At 33.7% G+C, this 27,997-nt stretch overlaps 3 protein-coding genes and 1 long non-coding RNA gene across 14 annotated transcripts; 2 read left to right on the forward strand and 2 right to left on the reverse strand.

Moving 5' to 3' along the window:
* Positions 1-1,627: 1,627 nt before the first annotated feature.
* On the forward strand, positions 1,628-4,852 carry LOC105672309 (transcription termination factor 1-like). Of its 2 annotated transcripts, XM_012367170.2 has the most exons (8): positions 1,985-2,126; positions 2,254-2,630; positions 2,715-2,903; positions 2,977-3,167; positions 3,232-3,401; positions 3,531-3,783; positions 4,132-4,280; positions 4,363-4,852. In XM_012367170.2, the coding sequence occupies exons 2-8, from the start codon at positions 2,298-2,300 to the stop codon at positions 4,500-4,502; spliced, it is 1,425 nt and encodes a 474-aa protein (XP_012222593.1). In that variant the 5' UTR covers positions 1,985-2,126; positions 2,254-2,297; the 3' UTR covers positions 4,503-4,852. The 2 variants fall into 2 exon arrangements, with proteins under 2 accessions (XP_012222592.1, XP_012222593.1); XM_012367169.2 differs by having other exon boundaries at positions 1,628-2,630.
* On the reverse strand, positions 4,705-6,862 carry Uch-L5 (ubiquitin carboxy-terminal hydrolase L5). Its single transcript, XM_012367171.2, has 6 exons — positions 6,702-6,862; positions 6,474-6,537; positions 6,049-6,154; positions 5,553-5,740; positions 5,244-5,441; positions 4,705-5,135 (listed from the first exon to the last, which is right to left on the reverse strand). The coding sequence occupies exons 1-6, from the start codon at positions 6,775-6,777 to the stop codon at positions 4,838-4,840; spliced, it is 930 nt and encodes a 309-aa protein (XP_012222594.1). The 5' UTR covers positions 6,778-6,862; the 3' UTR covers positions 4,705-4,837.
* Positions 6,863-6,985: 123 nt separating this feature from the next.
* Positions 6,986-8,108, forward strand: LOC105672136 (uncharacterized). The gene is made up of 2 exons (XR_001100761.2): positions 6,986-7,556; positions 7,900-8,108. It is a non-coding gene; the product is annotated as an uncharacterized lncRNA (long non-coding RNA).
* Positions 8,109-10,704: 2,596 nt separating this feature from the next.
* LOC105672207 (serine/threonine-protein kinase Wnk) lies at positions 10,705-27,422 on the reverse strand. 10 transcript variants are annotated; one of them, XM_067352842.1, is made up of 21 exons: positions 27,260-27,422; positions 25,551-25,879; positions 25,347-25,470; positions 24,941-25,083; positions 23,525-23,789; positions 23,117-23,390; positions 21,875-23,037; positions 21,586-21,758; positions 21,124-21,502; positions 18,971-20,961; positions 18,657-18,885; positions 18,380-18,577; positions 17,928-18,002; positions 14,653-16,988; positions 13,981-14,548; positions 13,546-13,893; positions 13,133-13,331; positions 12,934-13,022; positions 12,763-12,827; positions 12,413-12,579; positions 10,705-12,317 (listed from the first exon to the last, which is right to left on the reverse strand). In XM_067352842.1, exons 2-21 carry the CDS (start codon positions 25,562-25,564, stop codon positions 11,641-11,643), a joined length of 9,477 nt encoding a protein of 3,158 aa, XP_067208943.1. In that variant the 5' UTR covers positions 25,565-25,879; positions 27,260-27,422; the 3' UTR covers positions 10,705-11,640. The 10 variants fall into 10 exon arrangements, with proteins under 10 accessions (XP_067208943.1, XP_067208941.1, XP_067208936.1 ...); XM_067352840.1 differs by having other exon boundaries at positions 17,928-17,999; positions 25,347-25,879; XM_067352835.1 differs by having other exon boundaries at positions 25,347-25,879.
* Between the last annotated feature and the right edge of the window lie 575 nt (positions 27,423-27,997).

Raw genomic sequence — 27,997 nt, forward strand, 5'->3', positions numbered from 1 at the left:
GTAATAAAACTATATTTTTATTATAATCCTTTTCATTAATTGTTTATGTTATTTTAAAAGCTCACAAGTAATAATGTGCATAAACATAAATATTTTACGTATATTGTAAATATCTTAAATAAAAAGTATATTTAATCTTTAAACAAAAAATTTCAGCAAATAATTTTCTTATCTAAATAATAAAATTATGTTAAAAAAGTATTTTTAAAGAAATGTATTAAATATATGAAAATTATTGTCATATTATTAATCTTGTCCTACAAATAACGGAATAAAATGTAAAATAAAGATTAACACTCACCGATATGTTGATGAAGACTCACACGAACCTGTAAGATAATAAAAAATATATCAAAATTATAGTTGCATTTAAAAGAAATAATTGAAAAGCAATTATTTTATGTACAGAATTTTTGATTTATCTTTTAAGCAGATATTTAATAAACAAATATCACATGTTAACAAGAAATAAGTTTTAATATTCATAACAAACCAATAATACAATATTTAGAAATATGAAATGTAATAAATAACTTTTTATCGAACGTTTTAAAAATTCAAAATATTTTATATGCAGTGTATTATACATAAAATACCATGAAAATGTTGACACAATAATAGAATTTTGCAAATAATAAATTATATACCTCGCGATCACAGGACATCTTCCAGGCCTTCTTCTCCCTTCCTATGATTCTCTCTTACTTGCACTTGCACACACACACACAAATACACTACACTACACATGCACAAATACACAAATACACTACACATTATACACATTATACGCATTATTAAATACACTTTCTCTTTCAAATCTAACTGGAGTACATATTATTAGGACAATCCAGCATTGCTTATGGCAAAGTTTCATCATTTTGTTCGCTTTATTAACACTCAAAACAAAATGCCGGCGACGCCGAATACCGCATTTTATCACATCATACGATACTTCCCAATGAGAAACACAGATCGAAAAAACACTGATAGATGTCTATTAGATGTCTACTGGACGTCTATAAACGTCTAATATAAGTCTTTTCGGCATTTCTCACTGGGTTTATATTTTCACCGTTACATTTCTCGACATTTTCGACCATTACATCCTGACGATTGCACTTTGCACGACACTTCGTACACTTTATCACGTCACAACAATTATACAATAACTTTTACAACACTCACGTTATTAATCACACTTACAACGCGTATTTCGTTACCTGGATTAAATAAATAATATTGAAAAATATGACCGCACGAAACACAACTTGTTTGACACTTACTCCATAATGACTTTCCATAAAGACTGAAAATAAGGCGCGCGCATATACATTTCATATATTCTTTCCTTGTCTATTTAATTTGTGAAATTAGTTATATTTCACACTTATATTTTCAACAAGCTATCAATTATAGTCAACTAGTCATTGACAATGAAATATATTTTAAAAAATCCTATTCTAATTAATATAAAATAAACGCCGTTAATTACAAGAAAAGGCTTTATTATCAATAATGTTAATAAAGAAGAGGAAGATAAAACATGTACGCGCGCGCGCTTTCAGTATTCGTCACGTGACCTATTTTAGTTCAAGCAACGTCCGAATCTAGATGTCGTTGAAATTGCGCGCGTTTTCCCTAACCTTTCAAGAGGAAATTGTATCTCTCATAACCTACCATAACCTGCTGCAGCCGGCACCATTATAAGCATGTTTTGTTAGAAGTATCTTGTATGTAAATCTTATAATTATTTATATTTATCAAAAAAATAAGATTGAGAGAGAGAAGAGGAAAAATCTGAGAAATGTGAAAGTATCGTAATATCAAATACAACAATGAGTAGTCAGATATGTGAAAATGAACAAAGTCTTTGTAATAATAACGTGTCGGACCATGTGGGATTACAAGTGACTATGCCTATGAAAACAGAAAATGTATCTCCTAACAAGACAGCTAATCTTCAAAATGATTGTAAAGATAAAAATTTGAATAGTCCTGTGTCTAATACTATTTTATCATTTAATGAAAGAGAATTACAAGATTTATTGAAGAGCCCATTTAAGAGTCCAAAATATAATAACCAAGAAAAATTCTTACAATCTAGCAACACAACTCCAATGAGCAAAGTAGGTTCACAAAAGAAAAGAAAAAATAACGCATGTGATGACAATGATATATTAAATTCAGAATTATATGCAGAACATTTTAATGACTTTGAGGCAATCGATATGTTACATGATTTAAATTTTGTAGCACATTTTGAGAATACCAAACCATCAGATATTTTGTTATCCACAATGATAGATGCTGATACAAATGCACAAGAAACTGATGAAAACCTGATAGAAATAAATAAGGACCCACTTAAAGATCCTCTTTCTATTAGTGATCACGAAGAAAGAGATAGTGATACAACACTTACAAAATCAAAATCAAAGTATTCAGTGCAAAAAAGAAGATCGATTCGTCTTTCTAATAAACGAACTAATAGTAATACTACCAATACTAATACTAATACTAACAAATCTTTTAAAAAATACAAAGGCAAATTAAATACAAAAGAGAAACATCTTTTAGAAGAGTTAGAAAATATTGCAGAACAAGAAGAATTCTCATTAACTGTCATAAAAGTTAGTTGGTTGTATCAAATGTTACATACATAGTTTAATTTATATGTCAACTAATTGACTTATTTTGTAATATAATATTTCCAGAAATTGCTGGTACTACATATAAAACTAATACATAAGGTGCCTCCACAACATAAAATAGAACTTACTGGAGCTCATGCACCAACAAAAGAAGAGAAAAGATTATTTCAAAAACATGGACCACTTCGAAGAGGTCCATACTCTCCAGCAGAGGACAAAATTATCAGGAAGAACTGGAACACATTTTGCGACGTATGTTTTAAATAATATATAATTTTATTACTAGATTAATATATTTTATTATAATAAATTATATTTTGTTTAGCTTCATAATTGGGATCCAAAAATGATTCAACCATTTTTATATTGGAGGCATAATATGAAATATTACATAGATAATGTGCAAGAAAGACAAAGATTTGTTCAATTTTTGGCAAATGGATTACCATGGCGGACTCTCTTTAGTGTTTACTCCAGATTTAAAACATTATATAACAATAAAATCACTTACACTCGGTATGTTTTAAATATTTTAAATTAAGCTTGAACTTACTCTGCTCATATGTAATTTATGTTTTAGATATACTTCAGAAGAAGATGAAAAGATTTTAATGTATATACAGAATAAACATCTTAACGTACGTAATACTAAATATATTGAACTGGAAAAATTATTAAAACGAACAAGAAGATCAATTATTAAACGATATCGATTTCTTAAAAAGACTAAAAATAAATCAAAAAATGAATGTAAGTAATTTATACTAAGATAATGATATTTTTCATTAAATATCATATTTCTTTATACCATTTTTCTAAAATTTTCTCTATAATATGTCCACATATGTATATAATAAAATTTATTTAATTTAATTGCAGCATCAGTAAACATTAACTGGACATTACCATTGATCAAGGAGTTCATAGAAAATTTACTCGATGTAACGTTAAGTGAGGATATAGAAGAACTTAAATATGCTACACTGCCTAAATCAGTGTGGCAGAAATTGGAAGAAAAACTAAATATACACGAAACTGTTTTAAAAACATTTTGGCAGCATCAATTGCATTTACAATTATTTAGTACGGGTCCTATCTACTTAAATGATATTAAGATAAAGTTAATTGAATAGTAAGTATCATACATAATCATATCCATGTATTCTTAACTAGCTAGGATTCTGTAATCTTGTCTTCTCCTTTTGTTGCTCACATTTACCAATAATAGCCTCAATCATACAAGCATAAGTAAAATAAGAATACACACGAGATTAAAACTATTTTATTCCATTATTAATATAAGTGAGAATTAAGAAAATTTATAAAAAGATTACATAAAGGGTTTGTTCAATTTTCATGAGATAAAAATAAGGATTAATTAAATTACATTTATTGCAAAAGAAATTAGTTTTAATACATTAATTTAATACATTACAAAATGTTATTGAGTCAATTTATAAAAATGCATTTAATATTACAGTATGTATGGAAAAGGAATATCAAATACTCGTGAGATTATTTGGCCCAATGTTGCACGGCATTTTGAAGGAACAACTGCGGCATTTCTCTGCAAAACTTTTTTCTATCTCGTCCAAGATTGTAATCTGAACAACGTGGACAATTTTGCAGGTAACAAAATTATTTTATTCATTTATTATATTCCTATAAACGCATTATGAACAAATTTGTATAAGAATTTTTGTGTTTACAGATGTTATAGAATATTTGTATCATACTAAAATTTCCGAAATTCAAAATGCTCTGATGGATAAATTCTTACCTAAAATTGTATATGAACAGGAAAACATTTATATACTAAATGAAAAAGGTGATGCAGTCACAACTGAGTGATTTTTATACTGATGATTAATTTGTATTTTATGTATTACTTGTATTACAGTTGATACATCTTTTAATACTATAAATTACAGTACACTATTTTTATATCTGAAATAATGTATACTAAAAATACAATTATGTCATTCTAAATTTACATACTATTTGAAATATATTTTTAGATTTGAATTTTTAGATAAGAAAAACACAAATGCTATTATTATGCAAATACCTGTTTAATTAAAAAAGTGATACAGTGACTGATAGAAAAGTCTCTGTAATAACATACAAATATCACATAAAGTGTAACTTTTATCCTTTTTCTCGTTGTCTTGAAATAAATTCACATTTTACTTTTTCTTTGATTCCTTCTCAAGTGCTTTTTCTTTTGCCTTTTGATATAATGGCACAAGCTTACCATCTTTAGCAAGAATCTTCAAAAGTTCCATAATAAGAGGTAAATAATTATGTTTTCTTCTAATATTCTCTATCTGATATCTTCTCGATTTTGTCATTTCTTCCTCGATTAGCGATTCTAAACGATCCAGTTCTGCAGGATCACAAATGTTGGCTTTTTGTCTTTCGTATACAGTTTTTCTGTCTGTTACTATAGCCATTAGATTGAAATGAATTTCATCTCCATTATACCTGTTCATAAATGTGTTTACTTGTATATTATACAGCTGACAAGCAAGCTATATATGTATGTTCATCTTTGCAAAAAATAATTACATAGAAGTATATGTCACAACTTACTTCTTTATCTGCTTCTCAATTATAGGCTTTGCAGCTTGTACCCATTGTTCTCCTACTGGGCATGGGCCTAAATCAATTGGTCCATCTTTTAATCCATCTAATTCATATAAACGTCCATCAATCGGAACATAACTTACAAAATGAAACACATCGTCATCCTTAGATGCTTGTTTTGAGTCATATTCAAATAAATTTTGCCTAAAATTTGAGTATACAAAATAAAATTATTATCATGGAATAATAATAATAATAACATTAATATTAAGATAATATTAATAATGTTAAGTAATTGATTGAAAAGAATATTACCTGGAGAAAGAATTATGCACTTCCCGTATAACATCAGAATTGCTAAGGGCAAGTCCACGCATATTTGCATCAAAACTTTGACAAAAATTTTTAAATTCCTCTAAATTTGGTCCTAAAGATATGTCCGCATGTTTACAATTTAATAAAACACTCAATATGGCTTGTGTCGCACAAGCGTTGTTTATTACCTAAACAAATCATCGTTATTTAAAATCATGCATATCATATATTACACGCATATTGTTACTTTAAATAAGATTTAAAACCCTTATTGTTATGATAAGCAAATAGTTATTTACATAAACCCATAAAATTGTCATAGTATAGATCTGATTAAATAATTACAAAATTAATTTTGTCCATATATCAAATACCAATTTTATTCATATACCATATACCAAAACATTTATTGTTTTACTATTATAAAGTATAAAGCTAATTGTTAACGATCATTTTTTATTTATTCATCTTTTCCCATTATAATTATTTTAGGTACCTGTTTTGCAAAAAATATTTTGTCCAATCTACTATCTTGCACAATACTTCCTGATAGTTCATCATCTTGTATCCATTTGAATAAAAATATCAAACCATGAATAGGCCTATGAGAAATGATTTATAACAGAATAAGTATATGATTTAAGAAATGATTTATAACAGAATAATAAAAAATGACACTACAAAAATCAATAGTCAATACAATCAATAAAGAACACTCTCTTCTAAATTACTGACATAAATTTTGTTTTTATATATTTTTTATATTTTACACTTAAAATCAAACAAGTACATATTATGGAGAACAATAGAAGCAATGTGAAAAGTGTAGTTTAAAAAATATTTAATTTGTCTTAAACTGTCTAATGAACTTTACACCGTCTTTTAAATAAAAATTATAGTTCTTATACAGAATAAACTTACTTCAATTCATCGAATTGCTTATCATCCAAACTCCATAATTCTTCCACTTGTGCTCCTTTGACTCCTATAGATATAAAATAATATATATTGATCTATTTACACAAAAATTTCAATTTTATAGGTTATAATCGCATTGGCATAAAGATAACGTTTAAGATCCGCTGCGATCAAATTGACCCTGTGTGTAATTGAATTGTAAATGAAAACTACTGAAGAAGTTTGAATTACCGAATTCTTTAATTAACTCTGTAAAGACGCCAGGATCACTTTCAATGAGACACCAATTTCCTGCTGAATCCGCCATATTTTATGAATTATAACTAAGCAAGCAGCAAGCAGCATGAGAAAGAGAATACACACATGCGCAAGCTACATATGCATGTGAGCTCCGCACTTCGGCTCCTTCGGCTAGCTACGGACATTAGAAAAGAGCAGACATGTAGAATGGCCCTATCTTATGGTCGATTCATATTATATCAAATGTCCTTTTTACATCCAATAAGAAAATGTATTTTCTAGAAACTTTAGGTAATAATATTTTTAATCCGTAAAAAATTACAGACTTTTTGTCACTAAATAATTCAATGTAAGTTCTCCCTTAATGTTTGTTCGCCATTTTATTTGTTTACGAAGTGTTACATTTATTATGATCTAAAAGATTCGACTTCTAATTGTCATCAGCATTTATTAACAACATAGATGATTCATGGTGTAATTGTTTAATATACTTGATGACAAATTTATGATGCTTGATATGAGATGTCAAATTATATCAGATTATAAATTTACAACATACGATAATAGTGCGAGTATATTTTGCAATTAGTGTCGTATCTACGCTTTCAACATTTTCCACAAAGGAAAATGTGGATTTATTTTATATTAGCCGTTTTCGGCATGTTTGACTTTGCAATGGCTTCCAGTGGATTTGATTTCGGCGACACCCTAGCATTAATTCTGGGCTTAATCATCGGGATTGTCGGATTTTTCGCTTGCATGGGGGCTTATGCAAGGAGGCGTAATCACTTTGAATCTTTGTAATGAATTGCAACATTATTGCAACATTTGTAAATATGTTTAATGGTAAGTACAATTCCATTTGTACGAATATTTATGACTTGCCAAATGATAAGATGTATGTCTTATGCTATGTAATAATGTAACATTACAAGAAAGATTTCTTATATCAGAGTTTAAAACTTTACATTAATATATTCAGAAGTTTACTTAGAAATTTACTTTTACTGATTTGTCTTCAAAGAAGTAACAATGCCATGCTTATTCTATTATATTTATATATATTATTACTATTGACATTAATTTGTTGAATAGTACATAATTTTTTCCTTTGGTATGTTTACTGAAATAAAATATGATACTTGTATAGTGACATTTGAAAATATTCTTGTTTTATCATTTCTCGCAGGTAGGTAAACAATATACACTCCTATAAATATGGAAAACAAGAAATCCAACCTGTCAAGAAACATAAACAAAAAAAAAACAATTTGAAATCTTTATGTATATTAAAGGATAATTCTAAGAAGATGCTTGTTAAAATATATTATAATAATTGCATTGAATTTATGTATCATAATTATCTCTGTTATAATAAAAAGTATATGAAATGAAAAACAGTACTATATTATTCCAACAGTGTTACATATATTATAAGAAAGTGGTAATTCATCTTTATTACATATCAGTTTATTTATTTCTTTTTATTAAGTTTACAATTTATTAGTAATTTTAACATTTAATGTCTTTTAATAAAACTCATTAGTAAAATTTCTACACGTTTCTTATAATATAATAATATTGTATTTTAATAACTGAAATGTATTGATTAAAAGTTTTTTAATTGGCAGTAAAACTTTCCAGCAGATCGTAGATATTTGAAAAAAATATTTTTGTATTTTATAATGTAATCAAACTGTTTTTTGATTAAAATGTGATTTTTTAAAAGTAATGATTAGTTAATATTATACTTTTTTAAATTCATTTCTTTGTGAAATCATTATTTTACGTAATTCTCTGTTTGAAATCTTGCATTTTCCTTATAACAGATATACATATTTAATAGAACTAAATTCTTAATTTTATATAATGTGACAGATTGTGTGTCATTATTAGTGTTGTGCAAATGTATATTAATAAAAGTTTTAACATTTTGTGTGAAAGTAAAATATTACAATTAATTTATCTCCTTGATAATATATGTATATCAATTTTTTCAAATATTTGACATCTCTTCTTCAATTTCAAATTCTCTTTTTGAAATTCAATCTTTCCTTTCTTGAATAAATATGCAGTTAAATATGAAGTAAATAATAAATTGATTGTGTAAAGAATAATAAAGAACAAGAGTTACTTTTCTTATATCATTTTTGATTTTACCTATAATCAGTCTTTCTTCACAAAAACTCTGTTCCATATGCTTAAAGACTCAAAACATTTAATCATTTAGCATGTAAGAAAACTATACCTTTTTTTATCAAGGTTTTGAAACAAAATTTATGACTGGTATAAGATTATTTTTAAGAACATTTGCATGAAAAAATACTTATTGATTTATAAAGATTTATAATTGATAATCAAATTAAAGAAAATTATACTTATGCCAAATTATTTTTTCAACTAGTGAAATCAAAGTGATGTAATGTATGTTCATTCAATTAATAATCTTAACCAACATTTCACTTATTTCTCTAGCATATAACATGTGCAATATCTACTAAAAAATGATTATATTTATTTCTAATTCGTTAGTCATTATTTATATAAATGTTGCTAACAATTCTGTATATTTACCATTAAATCAATCAATGCTGGGCATACAACTGTACATGCAAGCTGCAGAATGTAAAAAAATATCAGCTATTGTTTGTTTTGCTTCTTGCAGACAATATCCAAATAACAAGTTTATAATCAAACTTTATCAAGCTCAATTCTTCCTCAAGACAACTGATAATAAATTGACACTCATGATAAATTTAGTTAGCATAAAGTCCAGGAAACTTTGTTGCATTACTTTATGTATATATATTCTTTGGTAAAATCATAAAAAATATTTTATGACATAAGAAAAACCGAACAGTATTTTTGTTAATATATATCTGCATGTTTGTATGCATAGGGATAGTTAAAATTGCACTTACTCTCTGAAAATGTTTTTAAGTGCCATTCTCCAGATAAAGCTCCGTTTTTCAACTACTTACTCTCAGTTTCATATATGTATATCAACCGGGTTTGACGTAATAAGCAACTTTTCATATGAAATTGCACGACTGAGATTTGTTAGACATAACGCAACATCAATATCCGAAGAAAGAAAAATATGTAACCAGCTATATGTGCATGGACTACTGAAAAAACCTCCCAGCAAGTAAAGACTCAGTTAAGATTAATATCTATTAAACTCATACACTATATATAATCATGACAATTAGGTGAGTACATGCCTGCATCTGTCATCTTCTCTGATAAAATTATCGTGTAAGGTAATAATCTATGTCTCAAGTCAGTGTAATATAATAAACTATTGCAGTTCCTATAAGAACATTTCAACAGACTTTAACATAATATTGTGACATAAAAGCATCAAAAAGAAGCCTTGTATTTAAAAGGAAGTTTAATCTCAGCATCGTTCAAGATAGTCATGAGTATCAAAACGAATAACTTAAAGCACTTTTTTCTGAATATGATAATGTGTGTAGTATAAATATTTGACAACTGAAATAGTATTTAAAATATTAATAATTGTCATATTATTAAAGAATATCAATTAAGACAGTTTTTTTTTCAAAGAAAAATTGTATACATTATGTTTTGTTGGGTGTTTCAATAATATCCATAATAATGTAAAGAATTTTCACTGTAAATAAAAGATTTGTATGCAATTCAAAAAATCGATGATCGCGAATTTTTTGGTAAGGTATATATTCAGCAGTTATTACAATTAAAACTGCAATTGAATGTTTCACTGCCCGAAGTGACGTGTCACAGATCATTAAGAACTAAAAATTCTCTAATTCTATGTTGACAGTAATGTGTTAACCAGACCGATTAAAACGCTAATAGTCGAACTGCCAACAAACTGTCGTCGATGATCTACACAGATGGCATCGGATAATTTCTCAATTATTACATCGTATCAAAATAAACAACGGTAGTCAAAACGGCTACTACCAGCTTTAAAAGAAGATAATAATCATCAATAGTAAACGAGATATATGGGTTTGCTAACTAGTAACACATGACTTTTCTTCTTTAATTGAAATAGGCAAAATCGCTAGAAATACATTAAAGCATAACAGTGACTATATTAATCATATCTTTCTCTGCCTATTTACCTCCGATACGTATCCGCACAGTCATACTCATACACACAGCGCGCGCATTCGTGCATACATATTCATACTTGTATATACGTTGCACTCTATCTCTCTCGTTTCTCTTTCATTCTCTATCTTTCAACTCTTCTTCGAACCTTGTCATTCGATCTCTCTCGCTCACTCAGTCTCTAACAGTTTGTTTCTGACACATCCAGCATACAAAGTAACAGTTATACATATATATCGAGCAGAATGGCTGTGTGCCATTTCGATCGTAAGACTAGCGGAGGCCTGTACTAATGTGAGCTGTGCTACTAAAGGAATCGAGCAATAGTAGAATCCCTTAGAGGTCTCAGCGAAGGAAGATTTTTTTTTCATTTTTTTTCTTTCGTTTTCTCTTTAACGCATCGAAGCACAGTACATGTAAAGGCCTCTATCTCAAGTTCCTGCGTTACATTCGGAAAACTTGTATATACGCTTCTTTGCCCTTCCGCATTATTTCCGCTTTACTTCCGCTGCGAGGCACATATCAGAATAATATCATGCACACGCTCAGATAGCGAGAATATTTGATATCTTGTTTAATACATCCAAGTACGTCGTACATCGAAAAACATGACACTTCCACTCACGCTTTTTTTTTTTTTTTTTTAATCCGCCTTCACATCTTTATAATAATGTCTAGCAACGGCGCGCGCATTTTATAGCAAATTATACATTTGGATTACATTTGTGATGATAAAATGCGAAACTCCGAGTAGACGATACCGAGCATTAAACTAATGAGCACAGATCGATCGGAAAATATAGAAGCGTGTGAACCGAGTGTTACGTTATTGATCCGAATGCAAGGAAGGGACCGTCGAGTTCTCGACGGTGGTTGAGTGATGCGACTCCGTCGTTGGAGGCGTATCGTCGCGCGAATTTGCTATGTGAGACGCAGCGGGTGTCGCTGGCTGAGATTGAGTCGTCCCGGTGGGCGGTGCGTATATCAGCCGGTATCCAGCTGGTAGAAAGAAACCACCGTGGGGGGTGCAGCTAAAGGTTTGAAAATTCGATAACGGCTGACTCTCATGATATTGAATGTAGGCGCCCGTCGAACTAGGTATCGGTAAGGGCGCCGACGCAGGTAAAGATCCAGTCACCGACGTAATATTCGTCCCCTCCGATAATATAGGAGCGAATTGGTACTGTGTCGGATTACTAATCGCCGGACTGTGTGTCGAATCGATGCTTTCGCATAATATGTCATTCGAGCAGTTATTATTCTGCTGAGAAACTACACTTTGTATATTTTCGGAAGGCACTACTGGAATTGGAATAACATAAGCATGTGGTATTCCAGCTGATGCCTGCTGTGGCTGAAGCTGCAATGGCGTCTGCTTCAATTTCTGCATGGCCAGCCGTAAAGTCTCGTCAGTGTCCGGATAGTTGTTCGGACCTTTCTGCAATGGAGTCTGCGGCGCTGTGCTGAACATCAAATAGTCTTCCGTGCCTGGAATTCTAGGCCCTATAGAATGAACAAAATAATACAATATGCGTTATTGTACATGCATATATGCACACATGCATATGTATAATGGAATAAAATTAATTCATGCCGACCAGAGATATTTGTTGCAACAGTGTGATAAAGCAACGGATGGTGCTGATGCTGATGAAGGGCGCTTGCTTGTTGCTGCTGCTGAATAAGCAATTGTAACTGATGTTGTTGGAAACGTTCCAGCTCCTCCCTGTGTCTTCTTTGCAATGTTTCCAATTCCAGAGTTTGCCTATACACAATAAAAATATTGTTAAATACGCCTCATGAGTAGTAATTTCTGTAATTTACGTTCAATACATTTTGAACTTCACTTTGTATTACAGATATGTTCCGTCATATTCTGCATAAAAGATAAATTTATATTCTTTATTATTTTTATACATGTTTCCTACATTCTAAATAAATACTCTACCTTTTTATAAGCAGTTGGTATTCTTCACTCGGTGTAAGAGCTACAAATCTTTCTTCTTTTTCAATCTACAATATTAAATAACACAATGATAATTTTAAAATTATTAAATTACAAAGTTCTCTTTTATAGCACAGCATATTTTGTTACAATTAAAGTTACAAAATAACTTACTTCCATATTCGAAATATTAGTACCATGAGTTGCCTGTACAGTTGGCGGAACAGAATTCTCTCGACTATGAGGTACTTGTGCAGGTACACCTGTAATACGCGTAAATACGCGTAAATACGCATCATCCATTTCCATGAAAATATTCTTATTTAATAAGTTTAGTTATTATCTGATTTTTATTATTGAAATGATCTCTTACCATGCAGATCATCTGTATGGTAAGAAGGAACATTTTGCCGTTCTAAAATTTTTAATTCTTCCGCTTGTTGCAATTGAGCTCTCGTCGCATCAGTAGACTGTTGTTGATTAACAGTAGTGTTACTATGAGCAGGTGGGCCCGCAACTTTGGAAACCACAAATCTCGAAATTTTTCGGATAGGTTGTGTAGGATTCGCCTTCTATTCACATAAAATAATATCTCAATATTAAAAAAAATATACATAAAATAATTTCTCGTGATATTTTAATTTGATTATATTTCAGAAAGTAAAAAACATAACATTGACTTCGTCTAAATATCAAATAAATAATCGTAAGTAAATTTGTTAATTAAATTCGTACGTATAAAAGAATAAATATATCATTAAAAATATTGCAGAAAATAAAAATTACCTCGTTACCGTCCTGGAGTTCTGTTTGAATTGGAGTATTGGTACCAGATCGTGGTGTCACAATGTTGGGAGTGACAGTAGCCACTGGTACTGTTGAGCCTGGAGCGGTCGTCAGTAAATTTTGCGCGGATTGTTGCATTGCTACAGGATTAATCATCGATAATGGCTGCGTCGGAGCTGCTGCAAAAATTGATCCTCTATGGTGGATCTTTGCCAATTCCTGCTCCAATTCCTGCAAACGAGATCCCGGTCTTTGAGCTCGTATCTTTGCATTCTCTTTGCTTGGGCTCATAGTTTCAGACCCTGTAGGAGCTCCCGGCGTTGGACTATCGAGGGAGCATTCCACATTCTGTAAACGGATTGTTTTGTAAATACTTTCATGGTGATAAAAAAAAACTACTAGTGCATTAAGTACAATATTCCACGGAGAACTTACCGTTTGAGAAAATGCAAATGCACCAGAGTTCTCTTGGGTTATAACGGAGCCTTCGTTAGTCGCATCAACTTGCGTGTCAGGGAGAATAGTAGAAGAGTGTATTGTCGTTTGAGGAGATAATGGGCATACCGCATTCGCAGACGAAACTGGCATACCGATATTATACAATTTCTGCTGCAAAGAATGCATGTACGCGTCGTATCCTCCTACTATTTGATGATTATGAGGCGTAGCGGGATAGCTTATAGGTGGTGTACCGACGTTCAACGATTCCGACGGCTGACTAGTCAATTGCACGAGTTTCTGATGTAAGTCAGCTATGGTTTGCGGCCCTGTGCCATTTCCAATACTCCCCATGCTGCTCATATCTGACACTTTATCCAATGAATTCTGTTGACTGAGTTTGCGGTGTTGCTGCTGCTGTTGATATTGTTGTTGCGACAACTGTTGTTGTAACATTGATGTAGAATCGATAGATTCAACGAAAGTGTGTTCAGGCGTCACATCGTGACTGGAGTTCTCATTCTCGGACATAAGTAATTGGCAATCGGAACTAGTACGATGTATACTGAAATGAAAAATTGAAACTTAATACAAATTATGACACATTGCTATGACAAATTATTAGACCTTTTACGTACATTATCGAACAAAAATAGTAAATATGCATACCAATTTAAATTTGAAGAGTCCAAATTCTCGGTTTCCAAATATTTTACTGGATTCTGCTCTGGAAGTTTTAAATGTAAGTTTGATTGTTCTATTACAACGGAAGATTCGCTATGTTGCTGATCTTGTACAGTCTGTTGTTGCATTTGTGATTGCATCGGGATCTGTTGCAGATGCAATTGATTTTGAAGTGGTTGCAGCTGATTCGGTTGTATAAGTCGCATCGGTTGCTGGAGAGGAATTTGATTAGCAGTAACAATCCACTTTCCTTGAGCGATTGATTGTCCCGCTACAGTTTGAAGAGCCGACTGCATCATCTGTGTTTGCAGATCAATTTGTTGAGGGATTGTTAGCGGAATTGATTGCAATATTGGTATTTGACTCTGGTGAACCAACTGCTGATTTGGAAATGCTTGTTGAAAGTTTTGCTGCGATTGATATCCCTGATGAATAATCGGTCCTTGATAACTTTGTTGAATAGGCGGCTGAATCTGCAATTGGCTCGCTTCCGGTTGTATAGGTTGAAAATATTGTTCAGATTGCACAGGTTTGTAATCGATTAACGTAGAAGTGTTTGAGATGGACGTTGGCTCGTGGCTGGTTAAAGGATGAGGTGTGGCGGATTTGGATTTTGGATTTGAAAGTATGTTCGCCAAGTTTTGCGCGAGATCAGGGAGTGTCGAGGATACCTCTTTCGTTTTGATTGTGGCTTTGGGAATAGAAACGTCCGTAGCTACGGCCGAATGTACAGGAAGGGGTACTGGCATGGACGGGGGCACATTTCCCGAAACATGTTGCACATTCTGATGAGTAGTCTGAAATTGTTGAGCAGTTTCCACGCTCTGCGTCAACGGCATTGTACTCTGCTGGTCTTGCGCAACAACTTGTACATGCTGCATGTGCGCTACGGGCACATTAGCCACTGTCACACCTTGCCTTTTCTCTTCAGATATATTGGACGATTCCGACAATTGGGAGTCCACAGACACGTTCGACGCGGTAGATATACTCGATACTCTACGATTTCGATCGTCTACATTCGGTTGTATCGACTGCATGTGTCCCGACAGCATTACGTATTGCTGTGGTGGCTGCACTTGTTGCGGGACGAATTGCTGCACTGCTGGACGTTGGGCTTGCATCTGAGCTTGATGTTGATGCTCTGCTTGCACATTCTGATGCGGCTGTGTTATTACACTCTGCTGTATAGGAATCTGCTGCTGTATCACAACGCCAGGTTGCATTATCGCCTGGTTCGGATACTGCGCCTGTGCTTGAGCCATTCCGTTCGTGTGAAGCGGCTGCTGTATCTGCGGCATCTCTTTCTGCGAATTTACCGGCACAAAGTGCTGCACGCCAGTCTGAGGTATTTGCTGAGTCGCTTGCTGCGAAGTTATAGCGCCTTGTAAAATTATAGTGTGCTGCTTTGATTGTCCGAGTGTTGTAGTTTGTTGCACATGTCCCGTTACTTGTTGCAGCGTTTGCACTTGAATAATATTTTGCTGCATTCCGACCGATTGTTGCCCTTGCTGCAAAATCTGTTGAGTGTTGTCTGTTTGTTCCACGGTATATGGAACTGCTTGCACCACTTGATCATTATTGCTAGCTTGTTCGTGCACTGTTATATTTTGAGTATCCAACACATTCACTTCCACATGTTCCTCATTTTTTAATACAGGTTCTACAATCGCGGTAGGCGCGACAGATTGAACTGCTGATTGCGATGTTGCGATATTGGTACGATCCACGCTTTCGTTAACGGAAGATTCCTCTTCAGCCGCGATATTCTTCTGCTCAACTACAGGACTAACCAAGAAGCGAGAAACTTTACGCACTGGCTGTGGTACCGTCAAAGCGGATACCTCTGTAGCTACATCAGACGCACTTGTCTCCTTAGCCGTTCCAGATTCTTTCATATCCACTATATCTTGCTGTTCTTGAGATTCTTTCGGTGCGTCACTTACATTATTCGCACTCACCATAGCATCCTGAATTTGAGTTTGCGTTGCAGAACCTTGGTAAGATTGGAAAGGCGAATTACTAGTGTCGTCTTGAATATTGTGATGCGCTTCCACCACTGTTTCTGCAGACGTTGCAGAAACAATAGTTTCCTGGGTGTCTGTTGGATCACTCGGTATATTTGTAGGTGTTAAAGTATCGGTATTTTGCGTAGACGTAGATGACCTCCTAGAAGCCTCCGCTGACGTATTTTCGGCGCCTGCTTGATCAGGTGTTTGAACGGTTTGTTGCTTTTCCGAAGTAGCGCTGGCAATATGAGAAATAATTTGGTCGATCGGCAATAATTTCGTCGGAGTGGAAGTGTTTGAAGTTTCGTCTCTCTGAAATAGATAAAACATTCGTTATTATCTCAAACATATTTATTGGTAATAAATATAATAAAACAATAACTAATAATAAACAGATTAACAATTCTGCATCATCAGTTTTTAAATAAATATTCAATTTCACGATTAATACCATCCATTTTTAGAAATATTTTAAATAAATTTTATATAATTTTGTCTTATACAAAATACTTAAAAAATATCTACGAAGCAGCAATGTTATAGATTTTATGAAAACATTTTCTTTTTACTTTATATACATTGAAATATAACATATCTCACTAAAATATCATGCAATATTGTAATAGTGTGATGCACAATATGTTCATACATGAAAAAAGTGTCTTATTGCAATATTAATAAACTCAAATCAACATTTTTTATAGCATATTTCAATATGCTATCAGCAATCAACAATAAAATAAAAATACATAAGAATCTGATATAAATTGACACGTTCAATGAATACAGCACACAAAATAATTATTTTGATGCATATAACATTATAACACGCTATATAACACAATAATGTGAGATGATCTGCGAAAAAAAAGGATGTAAAAATATTTTGATACATAAATACATAGAACCTGAAAGAAAGTTCCGAATTTCAAAAGCTTTTTATGTGCATGGAAATCAATTTCTTAATTATGGCCTATTCAAAATATTTTCAAAATAATTTTTTCCCGTGTGGTGAGAAAAAAATTACTATCATAAAAAATTGAATTTTTTCCAAAGATATCAAAACTTTCTTAGGTTCGTAACATATATATAACGTAAACCTATAACAAAATTATAATGGCCTAAAACTGTGCAAATCTGGGCGTAATCCGTTGCTAGTGTAACAAAAACGAGATGCGTAAACGTCCACGATTGTACGATTCTGAAATACAAGAAAAACAGGAGAAAGGATGGTGGGATCGATGAACTCACCGAACGGTGCCTACGATGGACTTTGTACGACGATCGGTGGCTGCTTTGACGTGTTAGCGAGCCATGTCTCACCTGCTGCGTCCAAAACCATATACAACCAATTATATGCACACCCTTAACTCTATATTTGAAATATATGCTCCATACAAAGTCTCCTATATTATTCCCCTCTGCTAACACTACTGTCCTAGATCATGGTTTACTTTCTGATGGAAATGTAAATTGTTTGAAGAGAAAATGATCACACTAATTATACGAGTCATCACATTAAACCCATTTACATGATCAGAGAACACATAAAAGTTTTATACATAAAAGAGTGCCCAGTGAAAAATATTAATGGCAGAGAATTCTGTAAAATATGATGCAAGTACCGTTTATACCATCTATAGCGTTCTTAATAACGACATATTAATATTTAATTTATTTTTTAATTATTAGAGAAATTGTACCTTGGCTGTATCGAGACTGTGGTCACGGTCCCTAGGACGTCGACTTGTAACAGGACTTCCACCGGCGGATTGGTCGGGAGGACCGTGCGCTACCAAAGGTAGGGAACGTGTAGGGTCCAAGCGCAACTGCTTGACAATGTCTTCGATTAATTCTATAAATGTCTCGCATTGGGACTGTGGCAATAGATTTTCCGCTACCTGAATATCAAGAGAAAAAGAGATATGAGATAAAAAGTGACATGTCAGATAAATCAAATGTTAAGATTATCGTTCTTACCAAATTATTGGCAATGTCCGTAGGCACCATATCATCTCGATCAAATTTAAAAGTAACAGTCTTTTGTTTACTCGTATCTAACTGACACTCGACGGTCATTGATTGCCCCTCGCCACTACTAACAGACAGAACTGTCAGTTTAATGCCTGGCTTCTTACGTTTCGTTCCCGAACGCTTCACTCGACTTCTCTCGGAAGCGGCAACACTTTCAGAATTTTCAGGCGTAACTCTGGAAAATAAAATACTTGTGGTTAAATCTCGTTCTCTCAATTATTTCTTATTCATCTTTATATTCATTCTTTATTTTAACTCACCCATCATTTGACGTTGTAGGCTGCGGCTGCGGCTGCGGCTGCGGCTGCGGCTGCGGCTGCGGCTGCGGTTGCGACTGTGGCTGTGGCTGTGGCTGTTGCTGCTGTACAACGTTCGTTACGACTGCAGCAGAGGTGACAATTTGATCTTGCTGTAAATTCATCGGTGTGTCCGGTGGCAGAGATTGTATCGAATCCATCGTGTCCTGTTTCATCAAGGTAGACCTGTCGGTCGTCGGGCACTGATCTGTATTCGCAATGAAATGTTGTTGATGTTGCTGCTGCAGACTGGTGGACGTTTGCGCCGGGACATTTGTAACATTCGACGTCATTGAGAGAGAATTAGGTATAACATTCGCACTTTGCGAATATTGCATTTGTACGAGAATATTTTGCTGAGACTGAGGCTGATGATTGGTATTGCCAAGTAAAGCGGACGCACCCTGCATATTAGGGATCGTTGAAGTCGGTACATTCTGTATGTGAGTCACAGCAGACGAGCTATTGACACTCATGCCCGACGGTATGGGCGCTTGAACCTGCGCCGCTGGCTGGATATATTGCGACTGTGACGATGCAGCCACTGCAGCAGTCGGTAAACTCGCATGTGAGTAAATCTGCGTCGCGGTTTGCGTGGACGACAAGATCTCTATGTGGCCGGAAGGATTAGTGGACGTGGTGTATGTGTGAAATATTTGTTGCGGCATGGTTTGCTGATACAAAGGACCGGTTGACACATATCCCGAAGAGCCAGTAGCATTCTGCTGATAATATTGCTGATTTTGAACAGGCGGCGAACCAACGGGATGTTGATGCAGCTGCTGTACATGCTGGACTTGCGGTTGCGTCGCGTATTGCTGTTGTTGAAGCTGTTGGTGCATATGCTGCTGCTGCGACAGCATTTGCATTTGAGGTTGTATTTGTTGCTGTATCTGATGAGGGATCTGTTGCGGAACACCCATCTGATTCAATTGTATATATTGCTGTGGTTGATGTAATTGTTGCTGTGGCTGCTGTATTTGCTGTGGCACCTGAGAAAATGAAGGTTGACCCTGAACATTTTGCGGGGTGGAACACTGCGGAGAATTTGCATTCAAACTTTGCGGAACATGTTGAGGATACTGTTGCTGTTGCGATTGCTGATACTGCTGCTGCATTTGTTGTTGATATTGTATCTGCTGTGCTTGTTGAGGCTGCACGACTGACGTTTGCTGTTGAATTATCGGTTGCTGTTGAACCAACTGAACCTGCTGAGGTTGTAAACTGTGCTGTTGAGCTTGCTGAGCGTTCGATTGCAGTTGTTGTTGTTGAATGGGCATTTGAGACTGTTGTAATTGCATCGGAACTTGACTTTGCATCTGTATTCCGATATTGGACTGGATTTGTTGTGGCTGCTGCTGCTGTTGTTGCTGCTGCTGCTGCTGTTGTTGTTGCTGCTGCTGCTGCTGTTGTTGCAACTGCATTTGTTGAAGTAACAATTGCTGCTGTAATAAGCTTTCGGCACTCGCGGCATTGGCTGTGACATCTGTGGCCGTGGCAGTTTCCCTATCCAAACGCTCTTTCTCTTCCTTGGCTTTACGTTCCTCTCTTTCTCTTAACAAGGTGGTAATTTGCGATTTCAACATCTTGGCTACTGCTTTAGCGTCTTCCTCTAGTATAAGACTAGACTTTGCCATTTCTAACGCTACTTCCTCAGCATTATCCGCTTGTATGTCAAAATCGAATTGTATCGCCTCATTTTCTTTATGTTTGTTACTGCGCTTTTTAGGATCCAATACTCGCAATCTAAATTCAACACGTGATAGTTCAGTATCTGCAACTGCTGAATCGCGTGACACCATTTCCAATTTTAATCCAACGTCATCAGCGAAAAATTCATGATTGAGCAAGTCCTTAACAAGCGGTCGCTCTTCTTTCTTCAAACGTATACACATTTCTATAATATCACGTACTTCCGGATTTTCCACTTTATCATAACTCTGTGGCTTAACACCCTGTACGATAAAAGTAAATCGTCATTCAAAAAAGGTAAACATGTCTTCTATATAAATTCTATATAAATTCTATATAAATTCTATATAAATATGAATATTACCACTATTCTTGAATGCTTGAATTGTACATAAAAGTATTAATATGTACATATATTAACTCACCGATACGACACGTTTATATATTTGTGCTGGTCCTGTACATTCGGAATATGGATACTCGCTAGTAGCCATTTCAAGCATACACATTCCAAAAGCATAAACGTCAACTGACTCGTCATAATGCTCTTCGTACATTTCGGGTGCCATGAATTCCGGCGTACCGATAACGCTCTTCGCAAAACTGCGATTCTTCAGTGTTGCAAGACCTAAATCACCAATTTTTACGCTTCCGGTTGTACCCGTGATAAAAATATTATCACATTTTAAATCACGGTGGATAATGGGTGGTGATCTAGAATGAAGGAAGCTCAAGCCTTTCAAAATTTGCCGACACCAAGATTTCACAACTTTAGGATTGATCTTCTTAAATCTCCTCAGATACCTATTATAATGCAGTCAATTAAAATACATACATCTTAAAATAAGAAAGAAACAAACTTTAGAAAAAAACAAAAAAAAACTTACGTTTTTAATGTTCCTGATGTCATAAGTTCAGTGACTAGTACAATATATTTCCTACGAGTAAGTGTAACTTCCCAATAATCGTAAAATCTTACGATATTCGGATGTTGCAATCCTTTCAGCATTTCAGCTTCTTCCCTAAACCTTAATCTCTCTGTTTTATTCAACTTTTTCTCCTATAGAAAATAAAATACTTTTAATTCTCGGGTAAAAATATCTTATCTGATATTTAATTTTCAACTATGTAATAAATTAGTATTATATATTAATATCCAAAAAATCTCTTACTGACCTGCAATTCGCACCAAGCTACAGCCACACCTGTTTGAGTATCTAATCCGCGATAAACGGTCTTAAAACTGCCACGGCCAATTTCCTCTTCGAATTTCAAGAATCTATTGTCCGGCGAAATACCTACAGCTTTCTCTTCATCGTCATCATCCTCGACAGCTTGCACTTTAACTTTCATTAATAAATTTTGCACCTCTTCCATCGCCATTGTTTTCTGTGACAATTTCTCATCCGCTTTAAAGTTTTCATCGAGCAATGGACCGATAAAGCCTTCCACCGTTTCTTCCTGCACAACTATATCCTTTTCAGAATGCTCTTTCATTTTCGCCTCTTCTCGTAAATCCGTATTCTGCACTTCCTCCATCTCGGTATCTAATAGCGGAACTTTGCCTAATTTACTTAAAGATTCATGAAGCGCCTGTGCTGCCACTATATCGCTGATGCTGGTGCCATCATCATCATATATCGTCACTCTTTCTTCCTCCTCTTCTTTGTCTACTTCCACTGCTGTCTTGACATCCGCTTCCGTTATATCTTCCGGTACTTTTGATGTTACAAATCTCGAGCTCTTAATTACTTCCTCACTTAATCCTGCATTACTCTCAGTCTTCCTCTTATCGGTGGTTACAGTCTTCAGAGGATTTGCGGTTTCTTGATTTGCACTGACGTCATGCACACTATCTGTGTATCCTATAGGTTTTCTACTTTTCGTTTGTTGATTATTACTGTCTGTGGAATTCATTTCTGTGTCCGTTGATATCGTAGCATCATCTAAATCTTTTTCTACATTAACTGCTTCGATATCTTTACTACTATGATGCTCAATCATTTTCTCTGCAGAATTTGTATTTCTATGTTTCACAATTTTTTGATCGCTGTTACTACTAGATTTGGCGCCAACGTTAGAATTCGACAATGGTCTTTGCTTATTATTTGTGATACTTTCCTGATTAATAGATTGTGATTTATGTACTGTGGATGATCTTATTGATATAGAATTTTTTTGTTCAAATTCATTTGAAGTCACGTGTTGTACATCTGCAGCATTTTTTGATAAATCAGTACATTCTGCGAGGGTATTGTGTTCCACATCTGCTTCTTCATTCTTGCTGAATTTTTCTGATTTTACTTTATTAATTGGTGTAGAAGGTGTAGAACTAGATCCTGTAATATAAGAAATTTTTAATTAATGTCTGTAACACATATAATTTTATTTTAAAATGTTTAATCTAGAAAATTTTACCTGGTGTCGCAAACACATTCTCTGTTGCTGCAATTGCTTCTTCAGCATCACTAAAACTACGATCATTTTCATGATCTAAGGATGACGAATTTATACTTTGAGTAGATGACTTTTCGGAAATATGTAGAGCAGATAGTACTTTCTTTTTGGAAGATGGGGAGCTGGTTGCAAGACCGTTACTAGTTACAGACAAAGAATCAGCATTCTGATCATGTCGCTGCGATCGAGTTTGCTTTTTAGAGATACTAGCAGAGCGACTTATATTGGATAACACCTGCATAAAATAAAACAACATTAAATCGCACTTAATGTTATTAAAATACGTGACAGCAATTTGTTAATCATGGTATATTAAATTTTGTTAACTAGTGAATGCAATTTAAATCAAGTAAACGCAATTTAACTTACCTTTCTATCACCAGTAGCATTGGCACTAGGACCTGCCTGCGCGACAATAGATAGTTTTCTTTGGCGTCTATGATGTGCGTGGCTGTGGATCCTTTGAGTAGTGACAACTGCGCAAGGGCCTCCACTTTCCTGAGAGGCTAAGTGGCCCACTGACAAACTGATACCACTTTGGCTGCCACTACCTCCACTGGCCACCAACTTAGGACATAAACTAGACAAGCCACCACCAGTTCCACCCGAAGAACGTTGCCTATTTGTCTCATACCTGAAATTTCACACAGATCATATTTTATGTCAGTGGCATAGGATATATATTTTATTTCACACAAACGAGTTATTTAAATAATACCAATTTCAATCTAAATCTTTGGATTTTTATTTTATTTAAATCTTAAGAACATAAAATTTTACTCAAAAGTCAAAATTTACTCAAAATATTAAATCAATAATTAGTAAAATAAATTATTGAGTTAATAAAAAACTTGTTTTCATAAAAAAGCGTGATGTTTGCATGTACATAAACAACAAATATGATTAGATGAATTATTCATAAGTTATAGTAAGTTACTTAATATATATTTGTATCTAATATTTTTCTTGAGTACAATTTTATTTTTTGGAAGTACATAAAAATTCTGAGAAAGGAGATTGTAATATAAAAAGATATATCATATTTGTTATTTCTATATTTGCCATATATACATGTATATATAGCACATATTTCTATATAATTGTGCAGTTAGTGTTATTTGTAAAAGCATTTTTTTGGTAGCAGTGATATTAATATAGTGATAGTAAAAACAAACTTACTGTGTACCTATAATTATTTATGTGCATTCTCGATTATCTAAATAGGATTTAATCGTAAGAAGATTGAATTTGTGTATGTAAAAAACTATTTTTAATTTTGAATGTGATATTAATGTCTCTGATCTTGTCTTATAAATATTCATTTTACTTTGTTACAATCAAGAAACAATTTTGCACATATATAAACCATTTTTTTTTCTATTTGCATTCAGATTTTATTTAATTCATAATAATTTAAGTAAACTCACATATAAGTGAGCAGATTGTTTTCAAACAATCTAATATATAAAATATTTGTCAATAATTAATTAAAATTTTTTATTTTTTAGCATTAAAACTGAAATTTATTCAGAGTTTTCAGATGATTAATTTATAATATATACAGAAACTTACTTTTACTTTTTCTAAGATTATCAAGAAACAACTACTTAAAAAAAAATCACATATATGCACCATCAATAATAAGATTTTATAAAACAGCATTTCAAAACAGAAAAAAATCAATTGTAATTAGAAAAAAAATTGATCAATAATAACAAAGTGAATAAGAGGTTGTAACAAATGACAATGTAAAAAGCATGATTTTTGATACAGACATCATTATACCTGTCCTGCCTGTTGTGGCCAGAAGAGAGGAATCCACGCACTGTATTGCCTATAGCTGCTCTCTTTTTAGTCTCCCTATTTTTTTCTTTGTGCCCCCCAGATCCAGTGCTCACCTGATGATCCTGACGAATACTTTTATCACCCTAAACAATGAAAAAAAATAATACGAAAAATTATTTAGTAATATTGTAATGTAATATTATTTCTAATATCTGAAATATTAAATTGGAGTTTTTACAATTTAATTCAATAATATAAAATCTATTTCAAATATGCTTAAGTTAAGCAATAAAATTTATCAAAACAAGTTGCAAATTAGTATAAACATCTATAGTATATACATAACAATATATGTATAGTACATAATGAAAACATATAAGTACGAGCATCTATCTTAGAATCTCACCTTTAAACCGAGAAATTTTATGTTTAAATTAGTATTCGTGCTTGTTGGAACAGGACTTAAGTCACACCGAAGTCGTCTGTGCGATTTTTCAACTACTGGTGGATCTTCGTCTGCTTCCAACTGACTTCCAATCGAGAAAGTATTTGATTGTGTTAATACAATATCGTCTGTACTATGCTTATGATTGCTGTTCACTGAACTCACTGTCTTGCTGTCATTGTAGCATCTCGGCATTGCACATAACCAACTTTATTTAAGATTCTACTTCACAAAATTACTTCACCTATATTCCTTAGGTTTTTTTGCTTAACTTTGTTTCAATGTAAAGTTAATAAAACTCATACTACCATTGCCCCTACGAGATAATCAAATTAAAATTTTTCTGACCAAATTTGTTCTTTAACAAGCAGTCTTTGTTAAAAGATTTAAAATATCCGTATCTGTAACATTTTGAGTCTAGGCTATAGATCTTGCCATACTAACTGCTGGACTCTTAGTTAACAAATTTCTGGTACCCAAGAAGTTGAAAGAATCTGAAATCAGAAAACAATTCAATACAATTATTGCAAGTAAATTCAAGATTAAATTGATATTTATGTTTCAAGTATTTCATTCAAACAGTAAATTAAAAAAAATGTTTTAAGTACAAAGAGATTAAAAAAGAATTACTATTAATTAGAAATATATTATTTCAACTTTTCTAAAAATTTGAAGTAGCTTAATACAGTTCAATGGGAATCATTAAAACTATAATAAAGCATAAAATTTGACACATTTATTATTTCATAATAAAAAGAAAATCTATACTATAACCATAAAAGATATATATTTAATTTTATGCATTAACAAACTGGTGCTTTTAATTACAGATTTATCTATATTTTGTGCATATTGTATTAAAATATTTAATAAATTACATGACATACAAGTGCTGCAATTTATACAGAAATATTTCTAATCACTTACTACCTTACAATGTATAGATATTAACTGAGTTATATGAAAGCTATCTATTTGATAATAAAATAAAAAAATGATAGACTGTGCAATCGCGATGTCACGAACTGGACCTCATCCATAAATCAATTTGTTTCGAAACTATCAACACATTAATCAAGGAAATTGCAGAAACACTCAGTGTTTTGATCGAGAATCATACTCGTGAATGACGAAAGACATTTATGCCGTTAAAGCTAAAGAATGTTGTCAAGCACCGCGTTTGAAAAATATAACAATATACAGAAAAATCTCGAAGCACACATATGAAATGTGCGTGTTGCACATCTCACCGACAGTTTGACGGCACGCACCGTTTGATACGGGCGAGAAGAAGCCGCGTATACCAACGTATACGGCAATCAAGGGAGATTGCGTACACACACGTAGACACAGCGAGACGTACGCAATCAAATAAATGCAACACACATTCGTAACCACGCACACACAACGCAACGCACGACGACGTATGAGGCACGGCGCAAGAAAGAGATAATGTGACATCTATCCCAAAAATATCGCTTGTCGGCGACACATTTTGCGCATTCCACGAACGCGACGATCGGCTGGGCAGGCGAGGTGGCGCCGGGACCGCGACACTCCGTGGCACGTCATGCGGCGCGCCGTTATTTTTGACTGATAAAGCGATCCGTCGCCAAGATCGCCGCGCGCGATGTTACATGTCATGCGGAGAAGAGAGGAGAGAGAGGAAAGAGAGAGAGAGAGAGAGAGAAAGATGCACGAGAGAACCAACACAGTTACCTACTACTTCGGTCTCGAGCTTTCGTACGGGGTAAGAACGAGCACCCATCCGCTCTCACGTATTCTCATTACCTCCGGCACAGAGCCAGTCATACTAGCCGTGCGGTGTATCAACAAACAGCACTCGTAAATCCCTTTAGCCAGCCGGTACTCACATTTGTGTTGCAGAAAATTCGCCCCGACTACACCCAAATAACCACCATTTTTTTTTCCACTGAACCGCTACGCACTCTCACGGTGCTATGCGCAAAATGCGGCTGATATACACTAATCGACGTAGCTCGCGGCGGGTTTGCCGAGCGCCGGAGGAGGCTTTATCGCCTCATAAAGCCTCGCGCGCATGATGCTAGGTGGTGCCGCTGCACTTGTCCATAGGATACGAAAATAAGAGAATGTAAAATGTATATGTCATTTTAAGGGTCGACAAAAGTGACAGCTCGAGTCCAAATTGATTTTGGCGACCTCATGTGAGAAAACTAAGAAACTACGGATGACAAGGACAGACACTCTCGCGATCCTTGTCTCTCATGCAATTGCTCTGTCCGAGATACGAATACAAGCTGAAAATGCTTTTTAGACATCTTGTGACAGAAAATAATGGCGTAGTAAGGCTAGCGAGCGCTCGCTTATCATACATTTCGTATTTACATATGCATAAAATGCATGTATATATGTATTTAAATTCTTAATAAATAATACGTGCATATTAAAATAATTTATTGATTAATAATGATACTAAAATATATAGAAGAATAGAATTTATTATCAATAAAATACAGATGCTTGATAGATTTGCGTTTTTACTTATTCTATTTCATACAAAATCAAACATAATATAACATGTGACCAAAGACTATTGCAATGATTGGTTATTCTTAATCACGTGATGTCTT

The sequence above is a fragment of the Linepithema humile genome, chromosome 4, assembly GCF_040581485.1.
Source record: "Linepithema humile isolate Giens D197 chromosome 4, Lhum_UNIL_v1.0, whole genome shotgun sequence".
Classification (NCBI taxonomy): Eukaryota; Metazoa; Arthropoda; class Insecta; order Hymenoptera; family Formicidae; genus Linepithema; species Linepithema humile.

Bases quoted from the DNA above. Each gene is read 5' to 3' on its own strand.
- LOC105672309 (XM_012367169.2), top strand. From the start codon at position 1,836: ATGAGTAGTCAGATATGTGAAAATGAACAAAGTCTTTGTAATAATAAC. The intron at 3,402-3,530 runs GTAAGTAATTTA...ATTTAATTGCAG, and splicing joins AAATAAATCAAAAAATGAAT to CATCAGTAAACATTAACTGG. The intron at 3,784-4,131 runs GTAAGTATCATA...TTAATATTACAG, and splicing joins AAGATAAAGTTAATTGAATA to TATGTATGGAAAAGGAATAT.
- Uch-L5 (XM_012367171.2), bottom strand. From the start codon at position 6,777: ATGGCGGATTCAGCAGGAAATTGGTGTCTCATTGAAAGTGATCCTGGC. The intron at 6,538-6,701 runs GTAATTCAAACT...TTATATCTATAG, and splicing joins AGAGTTAATTAAAGAATTCG to GAGTCAAAGGAGCACAAGTG. The intron at 6,155-6,473 runs GTAAGTTTATTC...CATTTCTCATAG, and splicing joins AAGCAATTCGATGAATTGAA to GCCTATTCATGGTTTGATAT.
- LOC105672207 (XM_067352835.1), bottom strand. From the start codon at position 25,580: ATGCCGAGATGCTACAATGACAGCAAGACAGTGAGTTCAGTGAACAGC. The intron at 18,003-18,379 runs GTACAATTTCTC...TTTTGGACGCAG, and splicing joins ACAGTCTCGATACAGCCAAG to CAGGTGAGACATGGCTCGCT. The intron at 12,828-12,933 runs GTAAGTTATTTT...TTAATATTGTAG, and splicing joins CTAATATTTCGAATATGGAA to ATTGAAAAAGAAGAAAGATT.